The sequence below is a fragment of the Coenobita brevimanus genome, chromosome 26, assembly GCF_032717465.1.
Source record: "Coenobita brevimanus isolate Jiangsu-jjx chromosome 26, ASM3271746v2, whole genome shotgun sequence".
NCBI lineage: Eukaryota > Metazoa > Arthropoda > Malacostraca > Decapoda > Coenobitidae > Coenobita > Coenobita brevimanus.
This window is the reverse complement of record NC_136979.1, coordinates 4377501-4391654: the sequence shown is the minus strand read 5'-3', so window position 1 is coordinate 4391654 and position 14154 is coordinate 4377501. Positions and strand designations below refer to the sequence as shown.

The following is a 14154-nucleotide window of genomic DNA, read 5'->3' as shown; positions in this document are numbered from 1 at the left end:
TCCCTCCCCCCTTACAATCTATCCTCCTCCTACCTCCCCCTCATCTCCCGCCCTCCCTCCCTTCCTCCCCCACAACCTATCCTCCTTGTCACCCCCCCTTCTCCCCCATGACCCATCTGCTAACCAGTTTGAAGCAGTTTACCTGACTAAGCATTTCAATCACCTCAACAAACATTCTTTTTCTTTAATGGCGGTATTTATAAACATTCTTAGTTCTGGACAATTCTGGTACACTAGTCCCCCTTTACCCCAGACGATTTTATTCAGCCTGAGAGTGTTAATACTGTCCTCATTAACCCTTTCATCGTGGAGAGAACTCTAGTAATCTATCTTAATGGCATACGTATTCAGCTGAGAGTGAGTAAGGATAGAGTGAGTAAGGACAGAGTGAGTAAAGGCAGAATGAGTGAGGACAGAGTGAGTAAGGATAAAGTGAGTAAGGATAGAGTGAGTCAAGTCTAGAATATTCACTCTGACTCGAGTAAACTAACCCTAGACCACCAGGGAGCCTACCATCCACTCACTTGATGTAGTGTTACCTACGGGTGACTACAGTGTGTTACAAGCCAAATGGTTTCTTGCACCTAAGGAATTATCGACTACGTTGGGTTGTAACCATATAACCAAATAAACACTTCATCACATAGACGAGTGAAAAACAAAGCCCCCCCCCAAAAAAAAAACCCCCGAATATATTGATTTCTGATACTAATACTACTACTACAACTACTACTGCTGCTACTCCTACTGCTACTATTAGTTCTACTGCTACTACTACTACTACTTCTACTGTCACTACTACTACTACTACTAATGATATTAATAATGCCGTGATAATAGCCACCACCGCCAACACTATCACTACCACAACCATCAATAATAATAATAATAATAATAATAATAATAATAATAATAATGCACTATTGTTTTACCACGGCCCTAAAGGCAACTTCGGCTTAACACTCTCAGTCCCCTATTTCATCAGCTGAATAGAATCGTCTGCCGTTAGTTACAGGAGAAAAGAGTTGTGCCGCACGAGAGAGAGAGAGAGAGAGAGAGAGAGAGAGAGAGAGAGAGAGAGAGAGAGAGAGAGAGAGAGAGAGAGAGAGAGAGAGAGAGAGAGAGAGAGAGAGAGAGAGAGAGAGAGAGAGAGAGAGAGAGAGAGAGAGTCTGAGCACCTAGCCTACGAAGTGGCAGGGAAAAGTAAGCAAATCACAGCTCCTATCCTCCCCCCCTTCCCTCCTCCACCTCCTATCTTACTTCTCATCCCTCTCCCTCCCCTTATCTTACTCCCTTGCTCCTCCCTCTCTCTGAATCTTCCTCCCTCCCTTTACTTCTTTTCCTCCTTCTGGTATCTTTTTACTTTTCCTCATTCTCCTTGCCTCTCCTCCCTCCCATAATTCCCTCTCTAACTTCTTATCCCTCTTCCTTTCTTCATTCACCTTCCTTTTCCGTATCCTTCTTCCTGCTCTTTCTTACTCTTCTCCCTCTCCTAATCCCTTCAGTTCTTATTCTCCTCCTCTTATCCACTCTCTCTTATATATATTCCTCTCTGCATCCACCTTCCCTTTCATAACCCTCTTCCGTTTGGCTCTCCCCTCCACCTAATCCACTCTCTTCGACTGGAAATAAATGAATGAAAACCAAGGATAAGAGATGCTCCACAAATATAAAAATAATATTACTGTTTATGCAGAGGATCAACGGCTAAGCTTCCACATACATCGTTAGTGTAAAAACAGCAATATAAATTTAACTGCCTGAATATATCGACACACCTGACTTTACATAATTGAATTCTGTTTATTTCCAGTTTGACCTGTATGAAAACAACCCTGATATGACGATGGCTGATTCTTTAAGGGAACATTTGGCGATTTTATGTGCTCAATTTTATCAGAGTTGTCGAAAAAATGAGGGTGTGTAGTGCAAAGTATTTCCTCTTACTTTTTCCAGTTAAAAATTTTCTTGCCTGTCCTCTCTTACAATCATGGTTTTTTCTGTCTTTTTCCTGCCAGTTATTTTGCCTGAGGGAGTGATGGGTGGGGGAGATTTTTCTTTGCAACTTTTGGTTATATCTTTATTGTATTACTTTTACCTCAGCTGATAACCATAGAAGCCTGAGCATGTTAGCCTTCCACGACATAAATGTAAACAAAAAACAGTGGTCTTTAGGGGTAGCCATAATAAATAAAAAAAGACACGCAGTCGGTCTGAAGAGGTAAATAAAGTGCAGCCAGGAATTCAGGTGCAAGAAATAACTGAGGAATTACTGAAACCGGGAAATCTTTTATGCACACCTCATGCATGGCGAGAATGATGCTAAATGGAACAGCGCGGAACTCAGCGAAATCCTGACAGTACCAATCTTTATGTGTTCATGTTGTTCACCAAAGTTCTCTCTGTGATTTTAAATGAACACATGACTCCTTCCGTAGTACCCATGCGTCAGTGTGCCTGCCTGCGTGGTGTGTACTCTGTGCCCTACATTGTTTAGAGTGTGGGGGCCAGAGGGGTCGATGCCCCCCCTGGTGTGTGAGGCGGCAGTCCTTGTAAGATATGGCAGGGTAATCTCGGCTGACTGGCCCACGTGCCTTCACTCACAACTGGAATGAATCGGTCGTACCATGACACAAAAGAGATTACAACCTTCTCATGGTCGCGACAACTCTCGTGCTCTATTTTAGCTTACGTCGGACGATTATTTATGTATTTTTATTTTATTTTCTTTCATTTTGTTTATTTTATCTATTTATTCATTTATTTATTAATTCATTTTCAGTCAGGTGAGTCATAAGAACCTGAGAGAATTATGCTGACTATATTAATTTCTCGTGGTCGCGGCAACTGAAGCACTTTAACTAACACAGATGATTTTACTAAGCTAAGAGAGAGTCACAGGAGCCTGAGAGAGTTATACCGTAAAGTAACGCAGTTCAAAGTCCACATGATGTAAATGTGTTACGCTCCTCCTACGAGAGACTCATCCGCAAGTCACCATTTTCCCCGATAACCTTATCATGGCGCCTGACATCACATCTCGCGGGCAGGTGGCGTCCAACGTGGCAACACGACCCCTCGCATCGTATATATACCGCGGTGCCGCTGCCTGGCCATTACACCTGCCCTCACCCTCGGCTAGGAAGGTTCCCATAGCACCTCAAGTTCTCACAGCACCTCAAGTTCTCCCAACGCCTCAGGTTCTCACAGCACCTCTGGTTCTCACAGCACCTCAGGTTCTCACAGCACCCCAGCTTCTCACAGCAGCGAACCACCAGATCCTGAATCATGTCCAACCTTCGCTACACGCGGGCTGTCCTATCCGGCGTGGTTGCTCTCAGGGGCGTCGCCAGAACACAGGTATGGTGACCCCAACCTTGTCCTTGCGTTAAGTCCTCTGCCCCTCAGCCTTATTTCTGTTTACGAATATTCAATCATCCGTTAGCCAGAACGATTTCTAATATTAGATAATGATTTACACAATGTTTGATTTAGTTTGTATAAGCCAGGTTTGGTTATACGAACTTTAGAGTGTTAGTGTTAATAACAAGTACATTTTCCTTGGGTATACATGCACAGTGTTAAGCATTTACACACACACACACACATGAACATCTTACTCGGAAAACTGACATGGCTAAGAAACTCTGTTCAGTAGTACTGCTTGCAACTGTTAAGTAAATTAGTCTGTTCCTGATTCACATTAATATATAGGATGTAGATCTCCAATGGGTTTCACTTTTCTGCTGTTTAAGATAGATTTAGGTAGGTTTTCCTTAACGTGGCTGTAGGTGTGCGTTGTAGGTTCTGGGGCTGCCTTATATCAACCCAAGTTTTGTTGTGACAGATTTGTTGATGGAGCAGAAGAAAGAAGACGAGGTGGCAAGAAAGAAGACAGACCTCTCACCTACTAACTGTAATAATAATCATAAGTTAATCTAATATATCTATAAATTTTTACAGTACATTAAAAGTAGGGGTATCACTTTAAGTTTAACTCAGAATAGTTATTAATACATTTTGATAGTCACTCGTTAAATATAAAGAGATCATTGTCGAATTAATAATCAGTAATTACTGATACATATTCATTAATTAGTAACAATAGACTTCGGAATATCACCTTGACACCCCTCCAGAATAATCATTAATACTTTTTAATAATCACTGTCCTAAGTTGGATTTACCTATTTTGACTGTTTTCCTCCTATTTGTGTTTAGTACCAGTGTTCCCGTCAGCTTCAGAGGATTTCTAGCACCTCTTTACTTGTATATCCCTGAATAGGTCACATCAATATTCTCTTGTATGTAACCTACAGAACCGATAATGGCATTAAAAAGATATATTCTGTATATTATAACGTAATATAGAAATGTAATATTCAAGATAAATCGTTACGAGAAAGGTGCTAGATAGGCTACTCCGTTCATGGCAATACGAGCCGACAGCAAGACCCGCCAAAACGTATAAGTAACGCGTGTATTGTTTTGTTTCATGCAGGTTCGTTCAGCGTGTACGAAATGCACCTGCGGGAAGCGAGGACTGAGTCTGGCCGCTGCAGCCCGTCAGCAGGTGGCCTTCAAGGAGACGCCCGTCCCATGTGAGTTGGAAATAGGATTTAATGTTTCTATTGGTATACTGAATAATAAATCCTTTTTCGGTTTACTTTTCAACATCCCGTAGAATATGAATTGAGAATGGCCAAGCTTACTTATCAAAAAAAAAAAAATAAAATAAAATAAATAAATAAAACACACATTCTTTTCTTCAGCAACATTGTAGATTTATCTACCTTTTTAAACATGATTAGTTCGTAAATTGGGGGAGTGGGTGAATGAGTAAGTTAATGACTGAGTATGGATGTTAGTGAGTAAGTGCTTAAGTGGGTAAATAATTCCTTGCGTTTCCACACCCTGCAGGCAGCGGTGTGTTGCAGGCTGTTGCAGATCAACACTACCTGCGCGTGAAGTTCGGTGATGGCACGTCGGCGCAGCTGCCGTACGTGTGGCTGCGGGACAACTGCCAGTGTCCAGACTGCTACAGCCAGGAGGCGCTCGGCAGGAAGTTTATCATTGCCGACCTCGATGTTAACATCCATCCGACATCCGTACAGGTCAGTCACTGCAAGTGTTATTGTACACTTGTGTTACTTGTTACATGATGTGCTAAATGGCACCATGCTGGTATAGGAGGCAGCCATCTTTGCCTAGAAGTGGTATGACAGAAATTTTAGTTCGTTCATCTTAACTTTGCGAGATGTTTGTCCTTTTGCAGCTCATACCCTGCACCTAGATGACATAAAAATATAATATTATGGCTGTACATCCGTCTACAGCACTTTATCGTGACTAGCTCCAAAATCTAGTTTTAATCTCACGTTACAACCTCGCATCGAAATATTAGGCCAAGTTAAAGTGGACAGAGTATAATCTTGGCGTTACATGTTGGCAGGAGATCGAGGATGGTCTTGAGTTGATGTGGAGTGATGGCCACTCCAGCAAGTTCTCTGGCCAGTGGCTGAAGGAGCGAGCCTTCACACCAGCAGCCAGAGCCCACCAGAGGAACAGATACGCTCTCAAGAGGGTCAGTTACGTCTGTAATTAATATTTCCTTCATAATAATCGTCTTTTGAAAAGTTGTAATTATGTTTACCCTAACACGAGACTAACCAAAACAGATTAGTCAATGATGTTAAAAACAGTTATTTAAACTTCTATTTGCATATTGAAAGCAAACATGTCAGTACCTTCAAGAAAGAGATGCACCAATAATTTTTGAATCTCCATGGGTCTAAACCAATTGCTATAATAGATATCACAGTGTGCCACTTACCAATTGAAGCCCCGTTACAGGTACCCTGGGGCGCCGACCACCGTCTGCGTGAGTTCGATTACAGTGAGTTGAAGACCAACCCCAAGACGCTGCTGGAGTGGCTGTTGACTATGGAGCGGGAGGGGTCGGCCATGCTCAAGAACGCACCGGACAGAGACGTGGCTGGACCAGAGATGATCGAGCACATCGCATACGTCAAGCCATCTCATTATGGGTCAGTCCTACTCAGATCCATATATATACACTGTTAAATATTTACACAAGTAATGAAATAATTTGAGAATAACATATATCCCCTGAACAATAAACTAACAGAGCTAAACTGACTGTCCACAGACCTCACTCTCCAGTGATCAACCGCCCCAACACCAACAACGTGGCCTTCACCAACGCCAAGCTGGGCATGCACAACGACCTGCCACAGTACGAACACATGCCGGGGGTGAGTTGGCTTATCTTGTACCAATAGATAAGGATTAATAAGTTTTGTTACTTTTAAGTTGGTACTGTATTATGATTACAATATTTTCTGATATACTTCAGGTCCTGCTTAGTATAGGTGATAATCGGAGTTGTTTGTTGCAGATCATCTTCATCCACTGTGTGAAGCAACACTTGGGTTCCGGGGGTGAGAGTGTGGTCAGCGATGGACTTTTTGGCGCCGAGATTCTCCGCAGGAACCACCCAGAGGCCTTCGAGGCTCTTACCTCCACCGACGTCTACTTCTGGGACAAGGGTCATGCCAACTACCCCTGGGAGATGGACAAGTTCCACAAGATCTCAAAGTTCCCAGTTCTCACGTAAGTTTCTCATGTACAGGCACATACTTTGACTATTAGTATATTGGAGTACATGCTATTCAATCACACATGACCGCTACCTATCCTCACAGGAAAATACTTTTCCTGCAAAATCATTGTAATACAGGTCACAGAATTTTCACTTGACCCATACGCAGATCCTTTTCCTCAGGCTGAATAGCGACAAAGAAGGAATGTGTAGACACTTGCCTAAAGTCATGAATGTCTTCAGACTGAAAAGCTACAAATGAGTAACATAGAGCGCTGACCCATTACTAAATTCTCATTTTTCTCCTCAGACTTAACAACAATAAGGAAGTCACCCGCATCGCAGTTAACCACGCCATCAGAGACTCTCACATGGACGCGTCTCCTGAGAAGGTAAAGAAATTCTACGAAGCGCTGAAGCTGTACAACGATATTCTCTACGATAACGCCATCAACTTCAAGATGGATGAAGGTAAATATCATTCACAGCCCACTGCTGGAGTCATAGGCGTTGTCCTAGATATAATTAGATGGGGTGCCTTGTATGCTCTTGTGACACCGTACCATTATGTACTGTCATTGTATTTGGTATATACTGTGGCTATTAAATATTCAAATATTTTACCTTAATGTTGTCAGGGCAGGTAACACGACAATGAGTGAAGTGTTGCTGTGTGCTGCAGAGGTATGCATGTGTTACTGCGTGCTAAATATCCTGTTGTGTTCCTCAGGCGACATAATGACGCTGGACAACGTGCGCTGCCTACACGGTCGTGAGGGCTACGAGGCTTTCAGTGCCCGCCACATCGAGTCCTCCTACCTGGACTGGGACGAGGCTCGCTGCCGCAGACGCCGCCTGCAGGAGGAGCTTGGCGTCCAGTAAATTCAGAGACGCCGGTGGGTGGGTGCTCACCACTGCAGTTTGGCGCCCAGTAAGCACACCCTATACGAGGCTGATGTGGGGGTGTTTGCTACAACAGCGGACCGGTCTTCAGTGACAACAAAAGCCATCTATACTTGCTCCAGTTTCATCACACTTACGCTACTAACACTGTTACGTGAGGCTAACATGTCATAGCGATTAAAGCTTTGCTGCCTCTAATCTTCAAACATTATGAAGTGTTTGAAGGCAGTTACAGTCGGTTCTCTTCCCTATTTGTGGTTCCTGAGAGCGGCTCCTTCATGATTGTAGTAGTCGTGTTATGAAGCTAGAGTTTGATTTATATATTATATACCTTTTTATAAACCGTCTTTGAAAGAGACAGTGTGAAAATAATGACCCTATATTTATATATGTTGATTGTGAAAGATGTTATTACTATTATTTTTAATAAATACCTTTAGTATATGGTGTTTTGTTCTCTTTTGAATATCATGAATCATTGTTAATTCTTGAGAGACGTCGTGTTCCTTGCTAGCTTCAAGCTGCATGCTACATAAGCACATGTTACTCTGGTGTTTGTACTTGCAATGTATAATACATATTTTCCTTCAATATGATAAGTATGATCTATCTTGGTAAATATACTGTATTATTAGTATACAGGCTAATGATAGTAGTGGCAGGCCAAGAGAAATTTGTTCACTGACTTCTTAGAGGTACAAGGAACAGACCTCGAGCAAAATACACATGAATGCAGAGTGAGGCAGACAGAAAGGAGACCTGTACTGATCCCTATGGGGCTGTGTGTTGTGTGGAAATATAGGATTGTGGTAAGTGAACTCTAAAAAAAAGGAAAGGATAGAATAGCTAAATGTTACTCTCTTCCCCCTACCACACACCACACCGAAGTCAACAGAATACAAAAGCCACAACATCTTATAGAAAAACCTCACGATTTTTTCTTTGTTTTTACTCTGGGTTGAAAACGAATTCTAGAGTATACTCGACTGATAAGAGAAGTACCTTTATTATCATCATAGTACGTATCATCACATCCTCGTTCTTGGCTTGTGCGAGATAAGATGATAAAGAAAAATGTGTTTATTTTTTTTCTGCCACCTTTGTTGAATGGTCAGGCGTTCGATCCCAACCAAGGCCACTGATTATGGCTGAAAGGGGACCCGGTCGCCAAGTGGTACACCCTTCACCAAAATCCTTTAAATAAACGGTCCCCAGATTCTCAGCAAGGGGAGCACACCACGTAAAATGTATCAGTATTTTCTGTCATACTTCCAGTACTTTCAAGTATTCACTATTTTATTTTGCTGTCAGTGTCGTGACTTGTTCATAAGGAAGAATTTTACTCACATTTGGAAAAGTGGTTAAGTGAGTCGTTTCAGGCTGACGATGTGCCCTCGTCTCAGTGGCCGACATACGCAGGTCAACTCTAAGGTCACGGTGACGAAAAGCAGGTCTAGGCCAATCAACTGGAATTTCCTGCGATATAAATGATGTCAGAGAGAGAGAGAGAGAGAGAGAGAGAGAGAGAGAGAGAGAGTAGTTCCGAGAGAAAAGTGCAGCACCACTTCCAGAGGCATAAAGCTTACTCTATAATCGTCCCTAATATTTCACGAGTAAAAAATAATTGTAGTGGATATGAAAACTCACTACACGACGAAAACTAGCAATACCTATGATATTAAGAGAAAACGGTGTCTGAAGGGGAGACTAATGTGCTGTTTCTTGCGTCTCGCATTCTCGCACTCTTTCCCGACCTCCTTAGCCCTTCACTCCTTAGTTTTTATTCGGTTTGGCGAAAGAGGTTTCCTAGCACCGTGTTGTTGGTGACTTTTTATTTTTTCCTCTTCTTTCCCCCCCCCTATTTCCTTTTGTTTTCTTTCGTTAATTAATGTTCTCCCGTATACTACTAATGTGCTTAATATCGACTCACAGGTAGGGACAAAAGTTGGACTAATATTTCACCTTCTCTGCTTCTCACTTTCCTCTACTGACAGTTTTCCGAACTGAGAGAGGCTTGTTTCTCTGCACGTAGATCCCCCCCTCCATCCCTCTCTCTCTCTCTCTCTCTCTCTCTCAGGTAAATTCACTCACAGGCCTCACAACCCCACGTTCCCCGCATCAAAGTGTTTCCTCCCAGTGATCCCTCGTGCCTTTGTAGCTGGATAGGTGGGGGTCAGGCCTGTGTGAAGGGGGATAGTCACTGGGGATAGTCGGGGGTTGAATATCGAAACCACTGTGGGAATAGGAGAGAGCCTGGGACAGTCATGGATAGTCTAATACTGAATAGGTCGCTGGGATAGTAGGTACTGAATATCGGTGTCAAACTTTGTGGTGGTGGATAGTCATTAGGGATAGTCGGGGCTTGGTATCGAGGCCGTGGTGAAAATAGAGCAAGGAATGGGATAGTCTAATAGTGGACACTTTGTTGGGATAGTGAGGGCTGGGATGGTGTCATGTCTTTGCGGTGGTGAAGAGACACTGAAGATATTTAGAGACTGATTATCGATGCCAATGGGAAAGTAGAATAGGTTGGGATAGTCAGATGCTGAGCTGGAATAGTGGAGAATGAGTGTTGGTAGTTAGGGCTGCCTTTGAAGTGGTGGATAGTCACTGTGGATAGTCAGAGGGTGAATTGGTAAGTGCAAAATAGAATAGAGAGTGGGAGGGTCAAAGAATGAGAGTTTTGCGAGACAGTGAAGGATGTGTGGGCGCAGTAAAGTCACTCGGATGATTGGTATATAAACATGGAACAGGTCTGGCCAACGAAGACTAGTTACGAAATGAAGATACACACAGACACACACACACACACACACATACACACACACACACACACACACACACACACACACACACACACACACACACACACACACACACACACACACACACACACACACACACACACACACACATTAAACACTCTCAAATCAAGTCCCACCCATTCTGTCTCTTGTTTCCAACGGTACACATACTGAATCCCCAAACTCGTAAAACACACACACAAGCATAAGCACCCCACAACACACACACACACACACACACACACACACACACACACACACACACACACACACACACACACAATCAATCAATCCCCATACTGCCACCAAATACACTGACCTCCCCAAACATCCCCAGAGCGAGGCTGGACATTTAACAGGTAGATTTAAAACACTGGCATTAATTAAACGAAGCGAGGAGGTGGTAGGTGGGCGGGGTGGGGGTAGATTTACAAACAATATAACCTGATTACTTCATTATGGGGCGCGGTGCAATTAAGCCTTCACGCCTCATTATGTTGCATGCTGTTGCTCGGGGCATGGGGGGTGGGTGAGGGATGGGTTGAGGGCTGGGAGGAGTAGGTGGAGAGAGGTGGTGGGTGTTAGTAAGGGTGAAGGTGTGGGTGGGGCCATGGGGGGTGATGGTGTGAGTGAGGGATGGGTTGAGGGCGGGAAGGGGTGGGTGGGGAGAGGTGGTGGGTGTTAGTAAGGGTGAGATTGATGGTTTAAAAGGGGGTGGAGTTGGGGAGTGGGTGATGTGAAGAGGAGTTGATGGAGAGAGGAGATGTAGTGATGGTGGTGGTGGGGATAGAGTTGAGGATAGAGTGTAAAAGAAGTGAGTGCTGTGGAAAGGACTGAGGCTGGTGTGGAAGGATGTCAGTGGGATGTTAAGCCGTGGGAGTGAGGGGTGAGGATGATAAAGTGATGGTGGCTGGATTTTTCTGAGAAGGGGTGGGTGACGAAGATGAAGGGAGAGACATGGGTGTGAGAATTAACCCCCTGAGACCTGGGAAATCCTTTTTATTTTTATTTTTGCTTACTCCTGACGATTTTACTCAACAGATTTTCGACCTGGGGAGGCTGGATACTGTATTTATTCATTCTTTTGCTCAATAAAATCGTCTGGAGATGGAAAGGAAAAAAGGGAAAGGGAATAAAAAAGGGTGTCATCTTCCTCTACTAACTATTGTAGATTTATTGTGAGACATGGAAAGATTATACATTATTCCTATTGTTCTTGCCCCCCCCCAAAAAAAAATAAATAAATAAACAAGAGACAACTGATTACAAAAAATTGCTATGTGAAAGAACCTTGATATATTTTTATGACACGCTTTAATGGTTTTGGTAACATTTTCGTGGCCTTTCCAAATCTCCTCTCCGTAGAACACCACCTCTCATCCTCTTTGCCTCACTTTATTATTATTATTATTATTATTATTATTATTATTCTTACGGAGAGTCAACGGTCTGAAGTTACTGTAGCAACCCCACTTATGCCTCCTCAGTTCCTTCTTTATACTCATCTCTGCATCCAAGACAAAGACAGATATTTATAAAGGAGAGGTGGTGGCTATGTGGTAAAGGAATGGACTGGTGACCGAAAGACACGAAATCTATCTCAGGCTAGAACAGTTTGCAGTTTTGAAATTTGTTAAAGGTCTTAACTAAGCTTCCACAAGACCCTTCGGCATATAAACACACCCTTGTTAATACAGCCATACAAGTCGTAAATGTTTCAGTTTGATGGTATGCTCCTGGTACCTGAGTGGTGATATGTGATGGTAATTGGTGTCATCTCTTGCACGTAGGACTGGTGGATCTCAGCTAGCCAGAGTTAACGTGTATTCACACACACACACACACACACACACACACACACACACACACACACACACACACACACACACACACACACACACACACACACACACACACACACACACACACATCTGACTATTTCATTCACACACAGACCCAAACCCACACAGTCAGTTCGCATACTACAACATTCACACACACACACACACACACACACACACACACACACACACACACACACACACACACACACACACACACACACACACACACACACACACACACTGACTTGTATATCCTCTGTTTATGCCCTACACTATCTGGAGTCCTTTAAATCTGCCATCATCTATTAAATCACCTTAATTTATGGAGCACAGACCAGGAGAGCCCCGTTTACTGTAACTAATTGGCAAAATACCCATGTACCTCTAATCGAACGAGTTAGCCATGAGTGTGCCGTCAATATCAATAAACAGGCATGATTTTGTTTCCTGTAATACTGTTAATTCTGGGTTAAAATGCTGTCGGTATTAATTGAGAGTGATTATTCTCCCCCACCACTACTACCACCAGCATTTAACACAGTACTCCATCACTGGCCATAATTTACGCGGACGGGGAAATGGTTGAGGTAAAAGGTAGGCACGATCAGGAACAAAAATAGGGGAGAGGGGAGAGAGTAATAGGTCTGGACAATTAGGGAAATAAATAGGGAAGCATTGAACAGGGTAATAAGCAACAATATCAAACAGGAAAGAATGAAATATAGAATGACAAGGAGCAACTGCAAGACGAGAGCTGTTATAGAGAAACACAGATACTGATAAAGACTGATCAGTACTGATGACCCAACATGACCTGGGTTAGTCAAGGTATGGACAAGGTGAAGCCAGGTCGAGGGCTGCACCACCTTCCCCAACCTCCATATATAGTTCCTACGAATCCCATGGTATAACTGAACCTGTATGTGTTCACATGTACAATTCCTGTCCTTTATCTTGAAAACTATAGCTCTTAGGGGTCAAGGATGGAAGTGTACTCTCACCCCAAACCTCCCAAATGCAGTTCCCCTAATATCAACAGCTTAATTGGGACTATAATTACGTATGGATTGGGGATCAGGGGCTATTTCTCTCCTCTGAAGCGTGGTTTCTTTAGGTACCTGTTAATTACCTTCACCCATGGACATGCAGAACTTTATTATTATTATTATTATTATTTTTTTTATGTTGAACACTCACGCCGTCCATATGTGTGCTCACGACCTGCCTCGGTGTAATATCTACTGTATATCCTTGCAAATATTCAACACCGTAGCGCGCAAGCAGTGGCCGTGCAAATCATACTGACAGACGGACAGACATTGCATATATAATGACACAAAAGTACCTATAAATGGACCCACGGGGGAAAAAAGCGAGACATTGTGGAAAAGCATGGGCAATAATAATGACTGATGATGATGGTACTACTGAGGCTGCTGCTGTTACTACTACTACAATTACTACTACTGCTACTACTACTCCTACTACTACTACTGCGCTGCTGCTATTACCACTACTACTTACATAAATCAATAACCAAATAAAGTAGAAGACTGGCATATGAAGGAAAACAGCTTTGATGAAAAAATATTACAACAGCCACCAAGTAATATGTGTACAAAAATTACCATCAAATCAACACGAATTAATCCTTTCACTATTACGGCCTCACCAAGCTGTTTTACTCACACTAATACCAAACCACATATATATATTTTTTAAAAGCAGAGAGATTTTTACAGATGAGAGAATTCCTATGTCCAACGAAAAAAACAAAAAAGCGAAATTAAAAAGGAACACGCAAGAGTAATCAGGAATTGCAACCCCTCCTGCACCCCCCCAACCATCCCATCTCTTTTATAAATGGTTTTCAGCCTCACAGATCAAAATAATACAGCGATATTCGGCCAAATCCGGTGGTAAACGGGGAAAAGCCAGATGCGGACGCGAAATTAAAAATGATGTTAAAGTCTACGGCATC

The 14154-nt window shown here is 42.9% G+C and overlaps 1 protein-coding gene across 1 annotated transcript; it reads left to right on the top strand.

The window, feature by feature from the left end:
• The first annotated feature begins 3288 nt into the window (after positions 1-3288).
• Positions 3289-7504, top strand: LOC145394134 (gamma-butyrobetaine dioxygenase-like). Its single transcript, XM_080268114.1, has 9 exons — positions 3289-3360; positions 4502-4601; positions 4921-5114; positions 5453-5584; positions 5854-6047; positions 6170-6275; positions 6419-6633; positions 6933-7093; positions 7353-7504. Exons 1-9 carry the CDS (start codon positions 3289-3291, stop codon positions 7502-7504), a joined length of 1326 nt encoding a protein of 441 aa, XP_080124240.1.
• The last annotated feature ends 6650 nt before the right edge of the window (positions 7505-14154 follow it).